Source organism: Leuresthes tenuis, unplaced genomic scaffold, assembly GCF_036924035.1.
Source record: "Leuresthes tenuis unplaced genomic scaffold, fLeuTen1.0.hap1 SCAF_7, whole genome shotgun sequence".
NCBI lineage: Eukaryota > Metazoa > Chordata > Actinopteri > Atheriniformes > Atherinopsidae > Leuresthes > Leuresthes tenuis.
The window spans coordinates 26,058,091-26,076,827 of record NW_027325361.1 but is presented as its reverse complement, the minus strand read 5'-3'; the positions used below and the strand labels follow the sequence as shown (position 1 = coordinate 26,076,827).

The 18,737-nt window shown below is 40.5% G+C and overlaps 1 protein-coding gene across 1 annotated transcript in view; it reads left to right on the top strand.

Moving 5' to 3' along the window:
- Positions 1-7,307: 7,307 nt before the first annotated feature.
- tgfbr3 (transforming growth factor, beta receptor III) overlaps positions 7,308-18,737 on the top strand; it is a 71,731-nt gene continuing 60,301 nt past the window's right edge. Inside the window, exons 1-2 of the mRNA XM_072390160.1 lie at positions 7,308-7,471; positions 12,959-13,137. Of these exons, the coding sequence (XP_072246261.1) occupies positions 13,077-13,137 (61 nt within the window). The 5' untranslated portion in view covers positions 7,308-7,471; positions 12,959-13,076. The remainder of the gene's footprint in view (positions 7,472-12,958; positions 13,138-18,737) is intronic.

The window sequence follows — 18,737 nt, the reverse complement described above, 5'->3', positions numbered from 1 at the left end:
TTGTACGGCCTGTAAATCAAACTGAAATAAACCTGACTTAAAAAAAAAAAAAAAAAGACCTGCTATTCGGACTCATTACTGATTAACGTTTTCAACAATGTTAAACTTTTTTAATTTTTTTTTATAGATGCCTTAGTATTGCAACAGTTATTAATAATATGAGGTGCTTGCTAAGTTAATCTACCAACGTTACTTTCAAATGGTGATTTTTTTAAAAAGCTGTGAACTTAGAAATCAAAGAAGTGAAAGTAATGCTTTTAAGCATTTACACCACAAGATGGAGGCATGGCCAAACACGTGGGAACAGAGCAGGCCTTGACTGCAGAGGATGTGACCCGTTGATGTGCTTGTTGTGTCTTTCAAACGACTAACAATTTCTTTAGAAAATATATCATGAAGTGACATGTTGTTATGTGATCTTCAAAGCAAATATGGTAGCCTTATTTACCTGTCAGAAATTAAAATGCAGGCTGGAGTTTTGAAAAGCAAAAGCACGTGCTTCCCTTTCTATTAAAATTTACTCATTTTTGGGGGGGTGTAGTGCAGTAAAGGTACATTTTCTAGGGTACTAGTAGGTTTGAAACATGGAAGGCGATAATTCTTGTAATAAAAGACCAAATGCGGGGAAGTCCAGAAATGGAAAGTATTATAAGTGGCATGTTGAACTGTCACAAGCTGAAGGAATTTGTGTTACTGACATAGTGTGTGTTCCCCTGACAATGACAGGAAGCTTGTTCAGAGGTGAAGAGGTCATAAAGGAAAAGACTCTGCCCCCTGATGATTCAAAAGAGAAGAATAACTCTGAGTATTTACTGTTCAGTGGATACATATAAACTCCTCAGAGCAAGTGAGGGAACAAGCTTTCATAAAACGCAGGTAATGTAAATCACTGAGGTACATTATTAAATGTAAGAATATATAAAAAAAATATTTTTAAGGTACACTTTTACTTTACTCAGTTTCAGAGGTAAATTATTTACAGCTTTGGTTTAACTTTACAACCCTTAGCCAGAAAAAGTTGGAACAGTATGGAAAATGCAGAAGGAAAGAAAAAAAGCATTAATCAGAAAGACATACATTTACTGTTTCTTTTAATTCATCAGAAAAAGTATGAATCCATGCTATGAGATGATTTGTCGTATCAACCTTATATTACGATATATTGCAAAAAAGTTAGGACGGTAAAGCTTTTACCACTATGTTTTTTTACTATTCCTTCTCACAATGTATATAAAAGACAATCTGTTATTGAGAATACGAGGGGATGAAAAATTTCAGTTGTTTTATTTTGTCCCAATTCTTTTTGCAAACATATTTTGAGGTGTGCAACAGTCATTGTTGCATTTTTCATTTAAAAATTCACCACACTTTTCTCAGTTGGAAACAAGTCAGGACTGCAGGCAGGTCAGTCCAGTACCCCTACCCTCTTCTCCCCAGCAATGCTTCTTTAATGTGTGCACAGTGATGGAGCCTATCCCCGCTGTCAGTGGGCAAGAGGCAGGGTACACTCTGGACAGGTCGCCAGTCCATCACAGGGCCACACAGAGACAAACAAAACAAACAACCATCCACGCTCACTCTAAGGGACAATTTAGAGTCACTAATTAACCTGACATGCATATTTTTGGACAGAGGGAGGAAGCAGTAGTACCCTGAGATAACCCACACATATATGGGGAGAACATGCAACCTCCACACAGAAAGGCCCCAGCTAGGATTTAAACCAGGAACCCTCTTGTTGTAAGGCAGCCCTTCTCTTAACAGGGCTTCTTTTTTGCACAATAAAGCGTATGAATGTGACTCTGTAGTACAGTGCTTGACCAACGTTTCACACAATAATCTCCTGCCTGTGTGGTTATATTAGTTATTGATGAATGATGGCTATTGATGTTGTGCGGTCTTAGGGATCAGATATCACTGCTGTCCATCTTGTGTCTTTGCAATTTACTCCACTTCTTTGAATCAGTTAATGCGACTCTGCACTGTGGACAACAAATAAGCAAGTCTCTTCCAATATCTTCTGAGAAACACTGTTTTTGTACAGCTCTGTATAATTTTCCCACATCTGTTGATAAACTGAAGATCTTATGCCTATCTTTGCTACTACAGAGACTTTTGTGGACATTGCTTTTACACCAAGTCATGATTATAATCACCTGTTTACATCAACAATGTGAAAACCTTCATATTTCTAAATTGATGTGACAAAACATGAAGTTTATTGGGTCATACAGTCTGCAATGAAATAAAAGTAAAAAGTGTTAAAGTGCTTTCTTTGTTAACATTTTCTGTACAACCTTTTTTGGTTAAGATTTGTACTTCTTTACCAGTAAGAACATGTTATTTGTCTGAATCACTAAGTAAACAGCAAGTCTGTGCCTTGCTCATTTTCATCCATAAGATGGCAACGGAATCCACAAATTTGTGTTTTCTTAGTGATTATCTCAAGTTGTAAATATACTTCTTACAATGTTTATGTTTAGTTTATCTTAATAAGCTGATGCATAGCGTCCCTCTTTTCATGCACAAGAGAACACTTGAAAGTCTAAATTTCCTGAGGATTTTCAAGTCTCTTAAACATCCTATATGTTTGAATACTGTATGTAAGATAGCTGTATGAGGAGGGCACGTGGCTGAGGTACTGATACAGATCCCTCTGGCTGTTTAATATCCAAGTTAAATAATCATTACAAGGACCCATTAACTATGCACACATTTGCTTTCAGAGTTGAGTTTCTTGGAGGGAAAATCAAAATGACCTTTAGACATAGTACATGTCAGCTGCTATCACCTGACATGTCTGCTTATTAATGTGCCACATATGTTACTCAATAAATCCTTTTGAACACGTGAAGATGTTTGGAGAGGTCAGACAGCATGTGGTGAGCTTTCAAAAATTATTAAAAGGGATACCATGATTTAGGGCACAAAACCCATTTTTACAATAAAACCAGTGCAGAGTAACAACACAAATCCTCTTGTTGTTCCAACTGCTCAAAGGAATTTAAAATCAAAGTGAGAACATGTGAAATCTGTGCTTTCAATGTGCTATTCCTTGGTGATTTTGTTGGCGTCCGCAGGACCATTATCTGATGAAAGCACCCCTTCCGGTTCAGCTTCAGCTTTCAGACAGATGTCCTCCTGTTCTCCAAAAGCACTGTTTGACATGATGGAGAATTCATATTTGAATAACTGATTGTGCCTGCATCCAGGCTTTTAAACCCGCAACAAGGTGACTAATTCTTCTGGCATCTTGATTTGAAAACAGGGTTTCTTAAATTAAACACAATCAATCCATAGAATACAATTAGAGAACTATCAACTAGCCAATTAATATCATGAGTAAGACTAATACTCTCGTCAAGCTGTTGTTGAGCATTATGGGGGTGTTGCTACACATGAATGTTGACTTAAATTATGTTAAATTCAAGTGGATAAGTTGGTCTCTTGTGACTGATCGAGCAACCCTGTGCATGAATATAAATAGAAGGTGAAGTCAGAATTAAGCAGGAAACAGAGTACGAGTTGACAACTTTGTTTCACATCAGCCAATTAGTGACTGCAAGCTGTCCAGGCAGCAATGTAATTCCAAATCATAACATGACCACCATGCGTCACAGTTGTTTTGCCCTCTTGACCTGAAAAGTTGTCTTTTGTATACACCACACACATCTACTCTCATTTTCACCAACATCTCTTTGTTATTGATTCTTTGGTCCAAAGCATATAATTCCAAATGGTCAGGTTTTTATTTTTATAGAAATAATTGTACAGGAAAATGCTCCTTCTGATTCTTTACATTAACTGGTACAGAATTGACCCATTTTAGGCTCTGGGAATCTTCTAGAAGCAAAAAAAAATAAGAAAATAAAAATAGGGTCCTGGTGATTATCTAGAACACTTACAGATAATTATCCTTGCAGTGGAATTATTGCTATCAAATAAAATTGTTTATTAAAAAACAAACAAACAAAAACACCTTAGCAATCTCACAGGCAAGTGTTACTGCCTGATAACTAGCCATCTGAAAATCTGTACTTAAAAACAGAGTGAGTCAAGGTAAAATAATATTATAGTAAGCGATGTTGGTAGAGAGTCGAGGGCTGAATCCAGGTTGACTAGGTACTCTGCAAGAGGAGGAAAAAAGTTAGAGGGTCCTTCAAAGATTGTGGAATGATCCGAATTGGTTAGCTTGTCCTTACTTGTTGTCCAGAGGGGATCCAAGTTGGCAGTGTTGCTTGATTCTGAGTAGGTGGCAGGGCGAGCAGGCAGGTAAGTGATACAGGCTGAAGAGGGAATCCAACCATGGATGGCCAAACAGACACGAGGAAACCAGAACACGGAGAGTGGACGAGCACTGCTAGATTAAGGTAAGGTTTCACAGAAAGTAAACTCGCAATGGGATCACTGGAGTCAGTCTAATTACCAAAATGAATGTGAGACAATCTGGTGAAGACTGTCTACTACAGCTCCTATAAGAGTGTCCTGATGAGGGCAGATGAGGAGCAGGTGGGATGGCAGAAGCAATCCAGACTCCGCCTAAGGCTCCAAGGAAACCTGCTCAACCTGCTAAGACTCAGAAACCAGAAACACCAACAACAACCAAGCATGATCGTAACAGCACGTATAACGGGACATTAAAAAGTTCTTTAGATCTGGTAATGATGACATCACACACTTCAGTAACTAGAGGAACATTAGCTCCCAAATATCACAAACTAAGGAGGTTTTAGTCAGCGGTATGAAATTATGAAGATTTGTGTGTCTGTATTTTTTCAGTAATTTGAATCATTAAAATGGTAACACTTTTTCAGTTTTATATTGAATCAAGTGAAAAAGCTCCACAAAAGATTTTAAAAAAATAATTCAAATCATTGTTTGTTATTGACCCCATTTCCAAGAAGTTGTGAAGTTTTCTCAAAGGCAATAAAAATGTTAATCTGTAATTTATGATATATCTTAACCTTTATTTTGCAGACAAGAGTACGAAGAGGAAATCTCAGCATGCTGGAAGCCACCTGTGGATGTGAGACCTACATACCAAAGATGAGAAAGACCATCCAGGCTGAAGGAAAGTTGGAGGAGTTGCACAGAGGAGAGGTATTGTTGACGTTTAATGCAGAGATTTAATGCGCTGGTCTGTTGTATTTGTATCTTGGTAACAGCTGAGATGATGTTTATTGATGGCTGGTAACAGGTGATTTTTCTCAGTACAAAACACCTAAGAATGTAATACATAGGTATAGATAGAGTCCCTCTCTTTAACTTGTCCTTGATAAACCAATCTGTTGTTAACAAGGACTGCAGGACCTCTTCTTTTGCCTTACTACTCTGTCTGCAATCTCTGTTTGCACATATACTCTGAGAGTCAAACAACAACTGCACAGCAGTGTGGCTTCATAGACAGTGAGCAAGAATGGACACATACCTCTTCCTTCTTGGCACTGAAAGATGTTTAATCTATCACCCAAAAGGCTTTTTCTGTTCTAACTAGCTGGTGATGAGACCATTCCCACAGGGAGGATTGTTAAGGTAATTTGTGTGTCACTGACTCACCTGACCATTGTGTGGGTCATTTACGTCATTCTCACCTGTGAGCTGTTTACCTGTCTGACCAAGTTTTAGGTCACAGTTTTAGTCACAAGAACCAAATATGCCTTTTCCAGTTTAACATAGATGGCTGCTTTGACTCTGCTTCTCAAACCACCTCTCTTTCCAAAATGTGTACATTACTGTCCTCAAAGGAGTGCCTCTTCCCAGTAGGACGTGCCTAGAAAACCTTCAAAGGGAGGCGACCTAACCAGATGCCCAAACCACCTCAGCTGACAGTATTGTTGTGCCATGCACTTGTGAAATGGTTATTTAGTTGATTTCATATAAATATGAGTGCACTCCTTGCTGAACTGCCTATATGATACTAATATTTTTTTAAATTTGTCCTTTGGGTGAACCAGTTTCTGTTGGAAGGTGTTGTTGGGTTTGAAATACATTGATATGTCGAGTTTGGAGAAGATCCCTCTAAGATTTTCAGACACTCCTGCCACATATGGTATGACAATATTTCTACACCTGTCTTCCTTTCCGTTCCATTCATGGTATTTTGTCCAGATTTCTTGTCTGATTTGATAAAGGCCCAGTTTGGATACCCTGTGTCTTAGAAGGGACATTCTCAGTCCGATGGTATAGACAGCCAGTTTGTGCTCCAGTGGATGGTGCGGATACTGGCCTGTGTGGGTTGGTTTTAAGTGAACCTCAGTGTTGAGACTTCCATCTTCCTCCATGGGCACAGCACAATCCAAAAAAGGCAGTTTGTTGTCTTTTGCACTCTCCCTTGTGATCTTGATGTTGCTGTCCACCAAGCTGATCTGCTCAGTGAAGACCTGTACTTCTTGAGTTTCCACTCACTCTATGTAAAGATTAATAACAAAAACCCATTTGTCAAGAAAGATAACCGTCTGGTTTTAGAGTCATATTTACTTTTTAATAAGTGTTAAATGACAGCATGTCCAATGTTAAAGTGGCACATGGTAATGAAAAGCTGTGAAAACTTCAGGATGCACATTATCATGATCCTGTCACAGTTAAATCCAGCCACCATTAACATTATTGGAAGCAATTGATAGGCAAAACCACAAACATTAGCATCCCTGGTTGGCCATTTAGTCACTAATGAGACACATATAGTCAGTAAGTTTTATTTCTTACTGTCCGTTTACCAAGAGGGTCAAAGCGGGCCAGCAGATTTACCCAAAAGTTGTAATTACTATATTAGATAATGCTAATTGTTGTCTCTCACAACGTTGACAATTAAGAATAAAAGTCTGTAATTCAAAATATATTTGCAGTGACAGTTTTTTTTTAGTGATAGCTGCTACGTCACTGCAATGACATATGCTAAAATCAGGTGATTGTCCTGGTTTAATCAAGAGCTGCAATCAAGGAGAGGGTTTAGTGTTGTTTTGAAGGTACGCCTATGAGTAAGTGTTTTTTATCGCTTCATGTGCCCTCATGTGACATAACCTGGCCTATAGCAACCCTACATCATATTTCAGGCTTTTTGTGATATAGCACACGTGTCTAAGACAAATAAAACATGCATTCACTAATATGGATGAAAATACTTATAATTTGGGTAAGAATAAGTGACTAGAGGACCCTCTAACCATTCTGCAGGAGCTCCTGAAGAGACCGCGCGCTCCGCTTTGGGACACCCTGCAGCAGCCCCTCTCGCGCACAGCTCGCCTCCTTCCTCCAAGCCCCGCCCCTCAATGAAGCCCTCACTAAAAAGCAGATAGACATTAGCAAACTGTTTAAAACTGAGTGGGCCCGTTCGTCTACATCCCATAAAAGTAACGGTGTGAATGTGCTGAAGATATAAGAAGGAGATAAGAAGACTTTTATACTCGCACCAAGCGGAGCGACTTCAACTTCAACGAAAATCTACAGGGGCATTTTCTGGAGACTCTTCATGGTACGTCCGTTCTTCTTCAGGCGCTGACGCTCAGTCACTTCAACTTTCCAGATTTTCAAAACAGTTTAGTTTATCAAAACTGTCACTGTCCACTACGTCTGTCACTAGTGTTTAAATACTCTTGCGTTAACTTGGCTGCTCATAAATCCAGCTGAACATCTGTCTCATGAATCCGGTGACATGCTGTTCTTCCTCCTCGCCCTCTCAGGCTGTTATCTCGTTGCGGCACTCGTTCATACCCACTTTGTTGCTCGTTTGGTCAATTTTTTATTTTTTTTACAAAACGTGGGGGAAAAAACGTGAAACTCAGATAAACGGAGTGTCTATCCAGAGAGCTGTTGCCTTCATACTGTAAAGAGAACAGCACGAGAGTGTGTGCACACGTTCTCCTCTCGGTCGCAGGTTGTCCACGCGCCGTTGTTGGATGGAACGTGACTGACAGAACTTGGGCGCAATATTGAAGATTAAAGCTTAATTTACCAGCATACATCTTTATATAGTTGTATGAAAGAGGAAAATCGCTGTGAAGGTTTAGCCACAAAAGTTGGTGGGTGCTGTGGATGACGTTTGTCCTGTTTTGTATTCAGGATGCAACTTCTTAGCGCAGTTTTGCAGCAGTTTAACCTGGTGGCTCGTTAGCTATATTACAGCCTGTACACATCCATGTACACATTAATCTTCTAATCTTCAGCGCTGTCATTGAAACTTCTTTACAATCGGTTGTCTGTCTGTGAGAATGTATCGACTTTGAAAAAAGTCTCAAATCAGAATTTCTCAGAGTTGGAATTCAAGCTTATCGGACGGTTTAAAAATGCAAAAGGGTTTCAATTTGCAATGTTTTAAAACCGAGAAAAGTGGCAAAAGACTGCTGAAGGTACAGTTACGAGCTGACGGCAAAATGCAGCTTGAATTTAGTAGAGTTGATACTCTTCTAGAAACACTTGCACTAGCAGTGTGACTGACTCATCTGGACCTTGAGTTATTTAAATGCACGATTATGACTCATACTAAACATGATTGGCTTGTGGTTGATCACAGGTCTGCTTCCAAAGAATCATTCTGCATTGTCAGCATTGCAGCTGACAAAAGTACAAGATCATTATCAACGTTTTATCATTTACACAAAGCTACAGTTGGAGGTTTGATGGTTTGGCCTGTACACATAGACAGAGAGAACAGCAAAGCTAATTTAAGGTCATTCATCAGGTCTCTTTTTGGGCCAAACCAGTATATTTGTCACTGTTACATCAGTTGATATCAGCACATAAGAGAAAAATCAGTGTACCGGTGCTGTATACGTGGCTCCAGCACCACTGGCTTCAAGCACCTGCTGCTGCGCTTGTTGCAGAGATGGTATAATGTTTGAGCAGACGGTGTTGAAATGTTAAGTTGTGTCTTTCCAATATTTGCAAATATTAGAATTTTCTTTACCCCATTATTGCTTGGGAGCCTGACTTAGTACACTAACACCAAGATGACGTTGGAAGCAAACTTGTGTCTGATCAGTAAATGACTTCAATAAAACAATGTGTCGTATAAGACAGTCTCAGCTTTAGCCCTTGTTTTGCAGCTATCCTCATGCGTGGCTTTGTAATTATGGGAGCATAGTAAATGCTGTCTGGTTTTAACAAGACTTCAGTGCAGTGACTATTTGTGATGACACAAATAGTGATAGAAGCCAGGACTTTAACACTGAAGCCACCACAAATATGCAGCTTGGTTTGAGCACTGTGCAGTACGTTCAGTCAGGGCACGCTCTGATGTGCTTTCCAGATCTTTGGGTCTTATTGTAGCTCAACTAAGACGGTCAGGGTTGAAAAGGGGTCACGTGGGATGTTTTTGAGTTCATACCAATGAGCTTTCAGAGTGAAACCTTAACCCTCAGCCCAAAATGTTTGTAAAAAGTCCCTGTAAATCTTTTCAAATAACACAAACGCCTTACCTTCATCTCCTGTAATTTCTACTCCAGTGCAAACTTTATTCATAATCCGAGAGGCTAAGGAAGAGAAAGGTGTTTTGTTTGTCATGTAAGTCACTTTCCTTTGATTTTTGTCTTGGCTTCCCATAATGTATTGCAACACAGCTTACCTTTGTTTAGTCAGTGAGGAGGTGAAGGTCAAGGAGGAGCGTAATTCAAACAGAGGGCATGGCATTCCCTGACAAGCTGAAAGTGTAATATTTGTCAAGATCTTTCCAAAATGACTTCCCAGCCCCGGCAGCTGTCAAACAGTCAAAGACCCTTTTGTCCTGTGCAAGCTACTTGCACTGCAGAGTGATGCACCTCAGCACTTTGTGCATCACTTCCCCTGAAGCCTCTATGGTTCTCCACGATTCACAAAGATGCACATCTGCTTCTTCCACACAGCTTTCATTCTAGTCAAAGACGCTGCCTTCAGACTGAGCCGTTCCTGTTACAGCAGCCTCACCACATGGTTTCAACATTTGGCGTGAGTTACAGTTACAGTTTTGCTGCAGTAAAGAATTCAGGGATCGCTCAGAGAAGTAGTTTGCGTGACTTTGTCTGTGGACCACATCTTTCTAGAAAAATGTTTTGGTTGTGGCTCGAGAACACGCCTCGTCACAATCAAGAATAAGAGAGCCTAAATTATTTGAAAACAACAAGACTATAAGCTAACTAAGTGTAGTATAAGCTTAGACTCAGTCAAGAGTAAATTTATTCTCTAAATTAATTCTCTGCTTTTTAAAGAAAATAAATGTAACTTTTGAACATTTGTGAGAAATGCATGTGAGCTTTAAGCCTCCGAGTGGGTGTTTTTTTCCATTGGCAGCAGTTATTCTGCACTACTCTCCATCTCACATTTTCACACACACACACTGAATCAGTACATGACCACAACAGGAAGGCTTTTAATTAACAAGTGTCTTGTGTCACTTCAAAATTGTAACTTCCTTACTTTAGCTCTTAAATAGAATGGGAGCAGACATTTCTTTAGCATTCATGTTTATTTGAACCTCCACTCAGTCATGAACAGCTCTCACTGACTCACTGCTTTATTTGCTATTTTACAAAGGATGGGACACTTTGGAGATGTTGGCTTAAAACTTTTTTAGGGGGGGTTAAATTGAAATTTGTTATGTCTGGGGACAGGGGGCTCAGTAGTTTTAGGTTTGCAGTGAACTTGAGATCATAAGCAAGCTCCAATTTAACTATTAATGGAGGAAACATGCTTCAAATCTTGCCTTCAGATTACAGTGACATTTTTTAAAGTCTAAAAATTGTTTAAGGTGCATCTCAACAGTTTAGATTCTGTAATAACACCGTATTTTTCCTCTTACCTTTCCATCCACCCATTACTCAGTTATCGGGCTGCCTGACTCATGCAGAGTGACTGAGTTTGATGATCTGTTCTGTAAACAAAAGAAAGCTGTTGTGTGAATGTGTGCAGAGTCGTAGTTGTGAGTTTATGAGCTTAGAACGTACCCTTTGTGAATCAGTTGTGAAATCTCACCTTATTTCTCTTAGTCACTACTCAGTCCATTGCAGCAGGAGTAGGAATAAACAGTGTGGCAGTGCTTTAACACATCTCCAAGGTATGCCTTGCTCTTGTCCCTGAAGTAACTCAAAATAAAACAGGATTTAAAATAGCTTTCTTGATTAAAACTATGTTTTTTTCCCCTAGTAAGTAGAGTTATGTTTGAGCAGACCTGTTATAATAAAGATATAATAATGTACATGTGGTAAAAAGTGCAGCTTTTGTCTTAGAGTGGACATGGGGTGATCATTTCCAGTCATTGAATTCTTCATTTTTGGTAACTCTAGATTAGCTTTGCACATTTAATTGCTCAAAATAGTTTAAAATTAGTTTGAAATGAGGGAGGCCTTCTCCAGAGAATGAGAGTGTCTGGCTAAGATGTCTTCTGATTGGTCAAATTCTGTAAAAAAAATAAATAATGGGAGGACAATGACTAATCAACACGCCCACTACAGTTGTCAACTGGGAAGCTAAGACAACATATAAACAAGAAAAAACTTATAGAAATACTCTTTGGTACATATGCTCAATACCTACTTGTGTAAGTAACCCTGTGTTTCTGAGCTGTTGTAGAAGCAACAAATGGATATGTTCAGTAGTCTTGTGTATAACTATTAACAAAATATACCATTAGCCCCTCTAGCTGCCTTTTTACTAGTGTGTAACCATTGTGTTTGTACTAAAATTCATTCATATGTCTAATGCTGACACAACACAGACATTTTAACCAGTTTCATCAACTGCTTACGGTTAAGACTTGTGCACTTTTGTTGTTGGAACCTCAACTTTTAGCCTCAGTCCCCTTCAAAAGCCTGCATCATACTGGTTGTCGATCATAAAACTGTCGTTTGTGAAGGGTAGCAAACCAATCCGAACCTTTTCCCGACGGTTGCCGGCCAGTAAAAACAATCCGCATCTATTGCAGCACAATAACTTCCACTTTTATGTTTATGTATATGTATTTAGCAGACGCTTTTATCCAAAGCGACTTACAAATGAAGATATAACAAGCTATATAAAAAGCTAACAATAAACTACATAGAAGGAACCCACTAGTCCGACTCTGTCAGAGGTGACAGAGTAGAGATAGGGTGCAGGCATAGAAGGAAGTGCAGAAAGATAAAGTGCAGAGATAGAGGGGGTAGGGAAGTACAAGATAAGTGCTGGGATAGGAGGTGCTCTCTGAAGAGCTGGGTTTTCAGGAGCTTCTTGAAGATAGACAGGGACGCCCCTGTTCTGGTAGCGCTCGGTAGGTCATTCCACCATCGTGGAACAACACAAGAAAAGAGTTTGGATCGTCTTAGTGGTGTAGGCACTTTTAAAATGCTGTAGTGGATAACATTTACACTATATTACACCATGGGCCCGCACTGCCTAGAGAATTGTACCAACCCTGCCTTTTGGCCACTGTGACATGTAAGTGATAAGGTTGTTAAAAAAAGAAAAGGCTACTGGGTGAAATGAGTTCCTTCTCCCCAAAAATACTAAAACATGCAAATTTCTGTGAAGAGAAAGAACATGTTGGATATGTCTAGCGTATAATCTCACGCCTTTAATGGTTTGTTTAGGGTTAGCTTACAGAAGTTAAAGCTTCAAGTTCATGCTGATTAACGTGGTGTTGCTAAACTGCTTACTCAAGACCCCAATGGGAAGTCGCTGTGTTTCCTAATGCTCTAAATTAAAGTGTGTTAATTATCTGTGGCATGTTCCAACGTGTTTCACACCAACCAAACCATGTGGCCATCACTCCTTATACGCTCTGACTGGCTACCAGCTTGGGAAGGTGTGTGCAGCATAGTTCTTTGATGCGTGCATGACCCCCAATTAACCTCCTCCACATTAATCCCCTGCTCTTTAAACTGCTTCTCCTCTTGTCTCATCTCATCACTCCCATTGCGTATATTAAACAGAACCCAGTTCCCTGCTGTTTGTCTAAGTTCAGATTTAACCTCCTTCTTCTGGTTGACGTCTTCTATTTTTGTTAACTTTTCAGCTGGAGCTTGAAGGTGACTTCCTGTAGACCCACTGGCAGGGAGGGATACCTTTGTGAAAAACAGAAAAAAGGTCTAGTTCACCCACCTTCATCATACTGGAAACTGCACAATAATAAAATGTCTCGAAGATCTTCTGTTCCTGTTATACTCCTGACTATATGTTACCTGACGTCTGCAGGTAAGTTTACCCCTCTACTTATACACATGTGAAACTAATATACATGGCAGATGTTATTTTACGTCTATATGAATAACTGAACTGATCGGAGCCAGAGTGAAGCACATGCAACTCTAGTGTTAGCAGTAAATTCTATTTACCAAGAACCATGGGCAGATATTCCATATCATTGTTGGGGAGGAGCAATAAACAGAAAACCTTTCAAGCACAAGTGTTAAAGGGGACACTGTTACTTTAAAAGTTTTATCATCACTCACTGCTCCCATTCCCCGGGCTGTCATTTGAAATCTCAGGTTTTGTCTGATTCTTCCACCAAAAGTGTCTCTTAGAGCAGACAAATATTGAGAACCACCAAACACATTATTCAGCACAACAAATTTCCATTTTTACACTTCTAATTGTGAACCATGTTTTATAATACTGTTAAAGATAAACTATCTTTGCTACAACTATCTGACTGTTTCTGTCTGAGCCCAGTTATATTCTGTTGTTTTCTCCTGATGACATCTTTGTGAAACATTTTTAATTAACTCTTTACACTCAGTGGGTCTACATGAGGAGGTTAATTCGATTATAGCTATAGTTTGATTATGCTCCTTATTTGTGCAAGGGCATCTATCCAAGTATATATGGCGGTGAATAAATCGAATCATTGGTACAAAGCATGTCATACCCCGGTACAATAGGTGGCGCTGTACCCATTTCAACTATTGCTAATAGAGCAACTTCCGGTTGACCTCCACCAACAACAACAAACTCAGGCATTCGAGAAAGATCGCCATATATCCAAGGATAATTACCCTTGCTCAGATAAGGAGCATAACCCAACTATAGCTATAATCGAGTTAATCTCATCATGTAGACCCACTGAGTGTTGACGTCTGTGGAAGACAAAGTTATTAAAACATACATGTTAATAAAACCAAGCTTGTGATATCATAGATGAGTCTGGCATTTCTAAGAAAGCCAAACGTTTTGAGCCTTTTTTTTCTCAACAAGGATTAGCGAGGCTAATTCACTGCATTTTTATCAATGGAGAATAAGTTGTCACAGTAATTTTTCATTGGATTCTGCCTATGCCTAGAACCAAGTCTTGGGCAAAATTGTGATTACTGACAACACAGTAACTGTTGTCAGTAATCACAATTTTGCCCAAGCTATGGGATTTTCCACTCTTTCTCCCAGAATGCCTCTCCAGACGTTGCACATCAGAGGCAGAAGTAATGAGGATTTACATTCAAGAAAGTGCTGACAAGTTAAATCTGAGAATCAAAACTCTCAGGAGGCCTTCATGTATCTTTCAAATTGGTTGGAATAAGACTCTAATACTGCCAGATACTTATAACTGTGAAACAAACAAACAAAAGGTTCTGGGTGTTTTCAAATACTGCCATAACACACTCTACAGACCTTATCTATTTAATGAGAAATAGTGTACCTCTCATCGTGAAGAATGTGCAAGAGCTATTTCACCTCAGTATCCTTAAAAATTACGAGCAACAGTTCTGGTGCTTGTTGAGATGTATCTGTTGCCTCTCAAAAATCATAAGCCCCTTTTTCACTTCAAGTTGAAAGCAAGACTGACACGCCTTTACTAGACATTATTGTCTGGTTAGTAAAGTGTGGGAGTGGCGTGGGGGTGTTGATACTGGTTGATGTAACCAGCAGTGGCCTAATAAGGATATCTTTTTTGCATCAATGTAGTACATCACTGTGTGATAAGGTTTATAGACACTGTTGTTGTTTGCTCCTCTAAAACTGAGAACCACTTGCATCATAGCCTGCAATCAGAATTATTGGAACAAACTAAGACATCAAATTTGAGATGACCATGACTGTATGGGGGAAAAAAAGGAAGAGAAAAGAAAAAAAAGGAAGAAAATAGAGCCAGTCAGCCTAATCCAAAGATACAAAACTAACTAGAGCTTGAACATGACATCAAAGCAGTTCAAAGCCAGCGATGATTTTTGTTTTTCTGTATAATCTCCCTATTCTATGTTTGAATATCCCTACTCTGTATTTATACTGTCTGTGTTTCTACATGCCAACCTCACCATGTGAAGTGGTGCTGGTGGTAGTGCCAAGGCAAACTGAGGAACCTCCTAAGTCTTTAGGTTACATCCTCTTGGAAGCATGGATGTCTCTACCAAAGTCCGTAAAATATGTTGAGAAATGTAACCTAAAAGTTAACCTTAAAATTCATGTGCTTAGATCTGGAATGACTTCCCGGTAATGGTTGAGACTCAGCTGTGGGATCAACAAAAGATCATGCTGTGAAGATTAATCCACTAGGGACCAGGGATATCTGCACCAGATGTATTGGAAATTTATCAAGTGGTTGTTCAGTAATTTCACTCACTGTAGTTCCTGAGGAAAATTCCTGGAATCACCAAAACCAATAAAGAAAGTGAAGGTAGTCACACGTCACTGCTTGCTGAGATGGGAGCGTCATCTCACACATGCACAGTAGGGGTGGGGGAAATTTCCGATTCTTAGATGGATCACTGTTCGGGGGTGGACGATTCTGAATCGATTCGCAAACGTCCAAATTTCGATTGTTTAAATAAAGTAATACAGACGGTTCTAAAATGCATAACTAAGAAGCGCGGTACGCGTCATCTAAGGGACACTATGTGAAGTGCATCAGGCGCGGACAGGCAGCACGGAGGAAAACAAACATGGCGAACCACAGCTACCCGGCTCACCGTGAGATCCGAACAGCTCCATCTAATTGAAAAGCAGACTGTGGAAACACTTTGGCTTCTACAACATCGGCGGCGGAAGCGAACTGGACAAGAGCCACAATATTATGACGTTTTCAATGTGTAGCGCAGGGAAAAGTGATCCTCCATGAACATGAACTTTTATTTTTTTTTCTGCGTGCGACTTCCTGTCCCGCACGAAATGCTCTGTGCTGCTGCGTTGTGCTTCGGCGTCCGGCAACATTAGAAGCTCTATATCTGCTGCGGAAGCTCTGGAGCGCCGCAGCTGTGATGGAGCCGCTGGAAGCACAGTCATTGATTAGAATTGAACGTATCAGCTCCGCTGCCGTGCTGGAGCGCAGAGGCAACACACGCATCTATTGGAATTTAGGGGTTCCACTCGACATAACTTTCCAGTTTGCACACGTTTCCATTAATTTAGTAAAATGTAATGGAAATCCATTCATCTCTTGTTTCTTATTACAAATGCACTGTTTTTCAAAATTGCAAGTTATGAATGCTTATTCAGTGAGACAACAATAAATGTTGTGACAAAGTGCATCAATATACATAAATTAAAGACCAATCAATAATCGTTTTATAATCAAATGTAGCCCCTGAATCGTAATTGAATCGTGAGATGCCCAAAGATTCTCACCCCTAATGCACAGGGTCACACACTCATAGAGACAGATGCCATATTCACTGGAGCAGTAGGCAGCAATTCACAGCACCCGGGGAGCAATGTGCCTTGCTCAAGGGTTAGGGTAGGGTAGGTGAATTTTAAAGCCACCTTATTGGATATAGAGAAATCTGATGCAAGATAGATAAATAGATATTTTACTGATCCCGAAGGAAATTCAAGCATCCAGTCGCAGTAACATAACATAACATACATTGAACATACATTAGAATTACCTTATAACACAGTAACCATGCTATATGTTGAAATTGACCTGTGATAGATGTGAATTTAAATGTGTACAGAGAAATTAAAGAAATTAAATTAAACATTTGTAGCAAAATTCAACTTTAGCAGAGAAATGAAACATTTGCAATTTTAATATGTACAGTGGAATTAAAACATTTGCATATAAAATAAATATAGGACTGTGTTAAGTTAACCTGTACTAATCGTCAACACAAAAACTATTTAAAAACTAGAAAGTAACTGTAGAAATAAAAACGTTTTATACGACTATAAACTATTTAAAAAATATAAAGTGACTGTAGAAGTAGCAGAAGTGCTATGTTTAATGTTTAGGGTTAGGGTGAAACCCTGTGGTTTCTTCCTTCTGAAGTCCACCACCATCTCATTGATCTTGGAGGTGTTCAGCTGTCGGCGGTTGGACCTGCACCACCCCACAAAGTCCTCAACCAGACTCATGTACTACCCCTCCCGCCCATCCTTGATTCAGCCAACTATCGCAGTGTCATCTGAATATTTCTGCATGTGGCAGAGCCCAGAGTTGTGCTGGAGGTGTACAAGGTGAAGAGGATGGGGGAGAGCACAGTTCCCTGTGGTGCTCTGGTGCTGCTAACCATCGTGTCCGACATGCAGTCCTTCAGTCTGACACACTGTGGTCTCTCTGTGAGGTAGTCTGTAATCCATCTCACCAGGTGTGAGTCCATCCTCATCTCTGTCAGCTTGTCTCTCAGCAGGAGGGGCTGGATGGTGTTGAAGGCGCTGGAGAAATCAAAGAACGTTATTGTCACAGCACTGCTCTCCTTGTCCAGATGAAAGTAAGCCCTGTGTAGCAGATAGAGGCATCCTCCCCGCCCACCTTCTCCTGGTATCCATACTGCAGTGGATCCTGTGCTTGGTGGACCTGGGGTCTGAGGAGATGGAGCAGCAGTCGTTCGAAAGTCTTCATGATGTGTGATGTTCGTGCCACTAGTCTGAAGTCACCTGACTCCCTGGGGTGTTTCATCTTCGGAACAGGGATGAGACATGAAGTCTTCCAGAGCACGGGGACCCTCCCCAGATGCAGGCTCAGGTTGAACACATGCTGAAGCAGCTCCCCCAGTTTAGCAGAACAGGCCTTGAGCATCCTTGGACACACTTTGTCCGGGCCCGCTGGTTTCCCTGGGCGCAGCCTCCTCAGCTCTGTGCTCACCTGCTCCTTAGTAATAGTGAAGGGGAGGAGGGTTGAACTGTCCATGGTGTTGGTGGGGAGGGGTTTTGAAAAATATCCATGGTGGTGGGGAGGGGGCAGTCACTGGCTGTGGGAGCTGGAGTATCAAACCTGTTAACTAACAGGTTTAGCTGGTTTACTCTCCCTGCATCCCCCCTTATGTGCTGCTGCCCTTCTTCTTGCAGCCTGTGATGGTTTTCATGCCATCCCAGACCTCTCTCGTATTGTTCCGCTGCAGCTTCTGTTCCATCTTCCTTCTGTATTCCTCCTTTGCCTCTCTCAGCTGGACCTTGAGTTTCCCCTGTATGCGCTTCAGCTCGTCTCTGTCACCGTCCTTGAATGCCCTATTCTTCCTGTTAAGGATGTCCTTGACATCACTGGTGATCCAGGGTTTGTTGTTAGGGAAGTAGCGTACAGTTTTCATGGGAAACACAATATCCATACAGAAGTTCAGGTAGTCAGTAGTGCAGTGGCTGACCCCCTCGATGTCCTCACCATGTACGTCTTGCAGGACGTTCCAGTCAGTAGACTCAAAGCAGTCCCTCAGAGCCTGCACTGCCTCAGGAGACCATTTCCTGAAGTTGCGTGTTATTGATCAGACTTTGCCAGTGGGGGCAGAGGAGTGGCCATGTAAGCTTCCTTCAAGTTGGCGTACAGGAAGTCTAAAGTTGTGTTCTTCCTGGTGGGGCACGTGTGTGCACGCGGAGAGACGTAAACGCAAACAACAATGGCGTGGGAAAACTCTCTGGGCATTTAATACGGT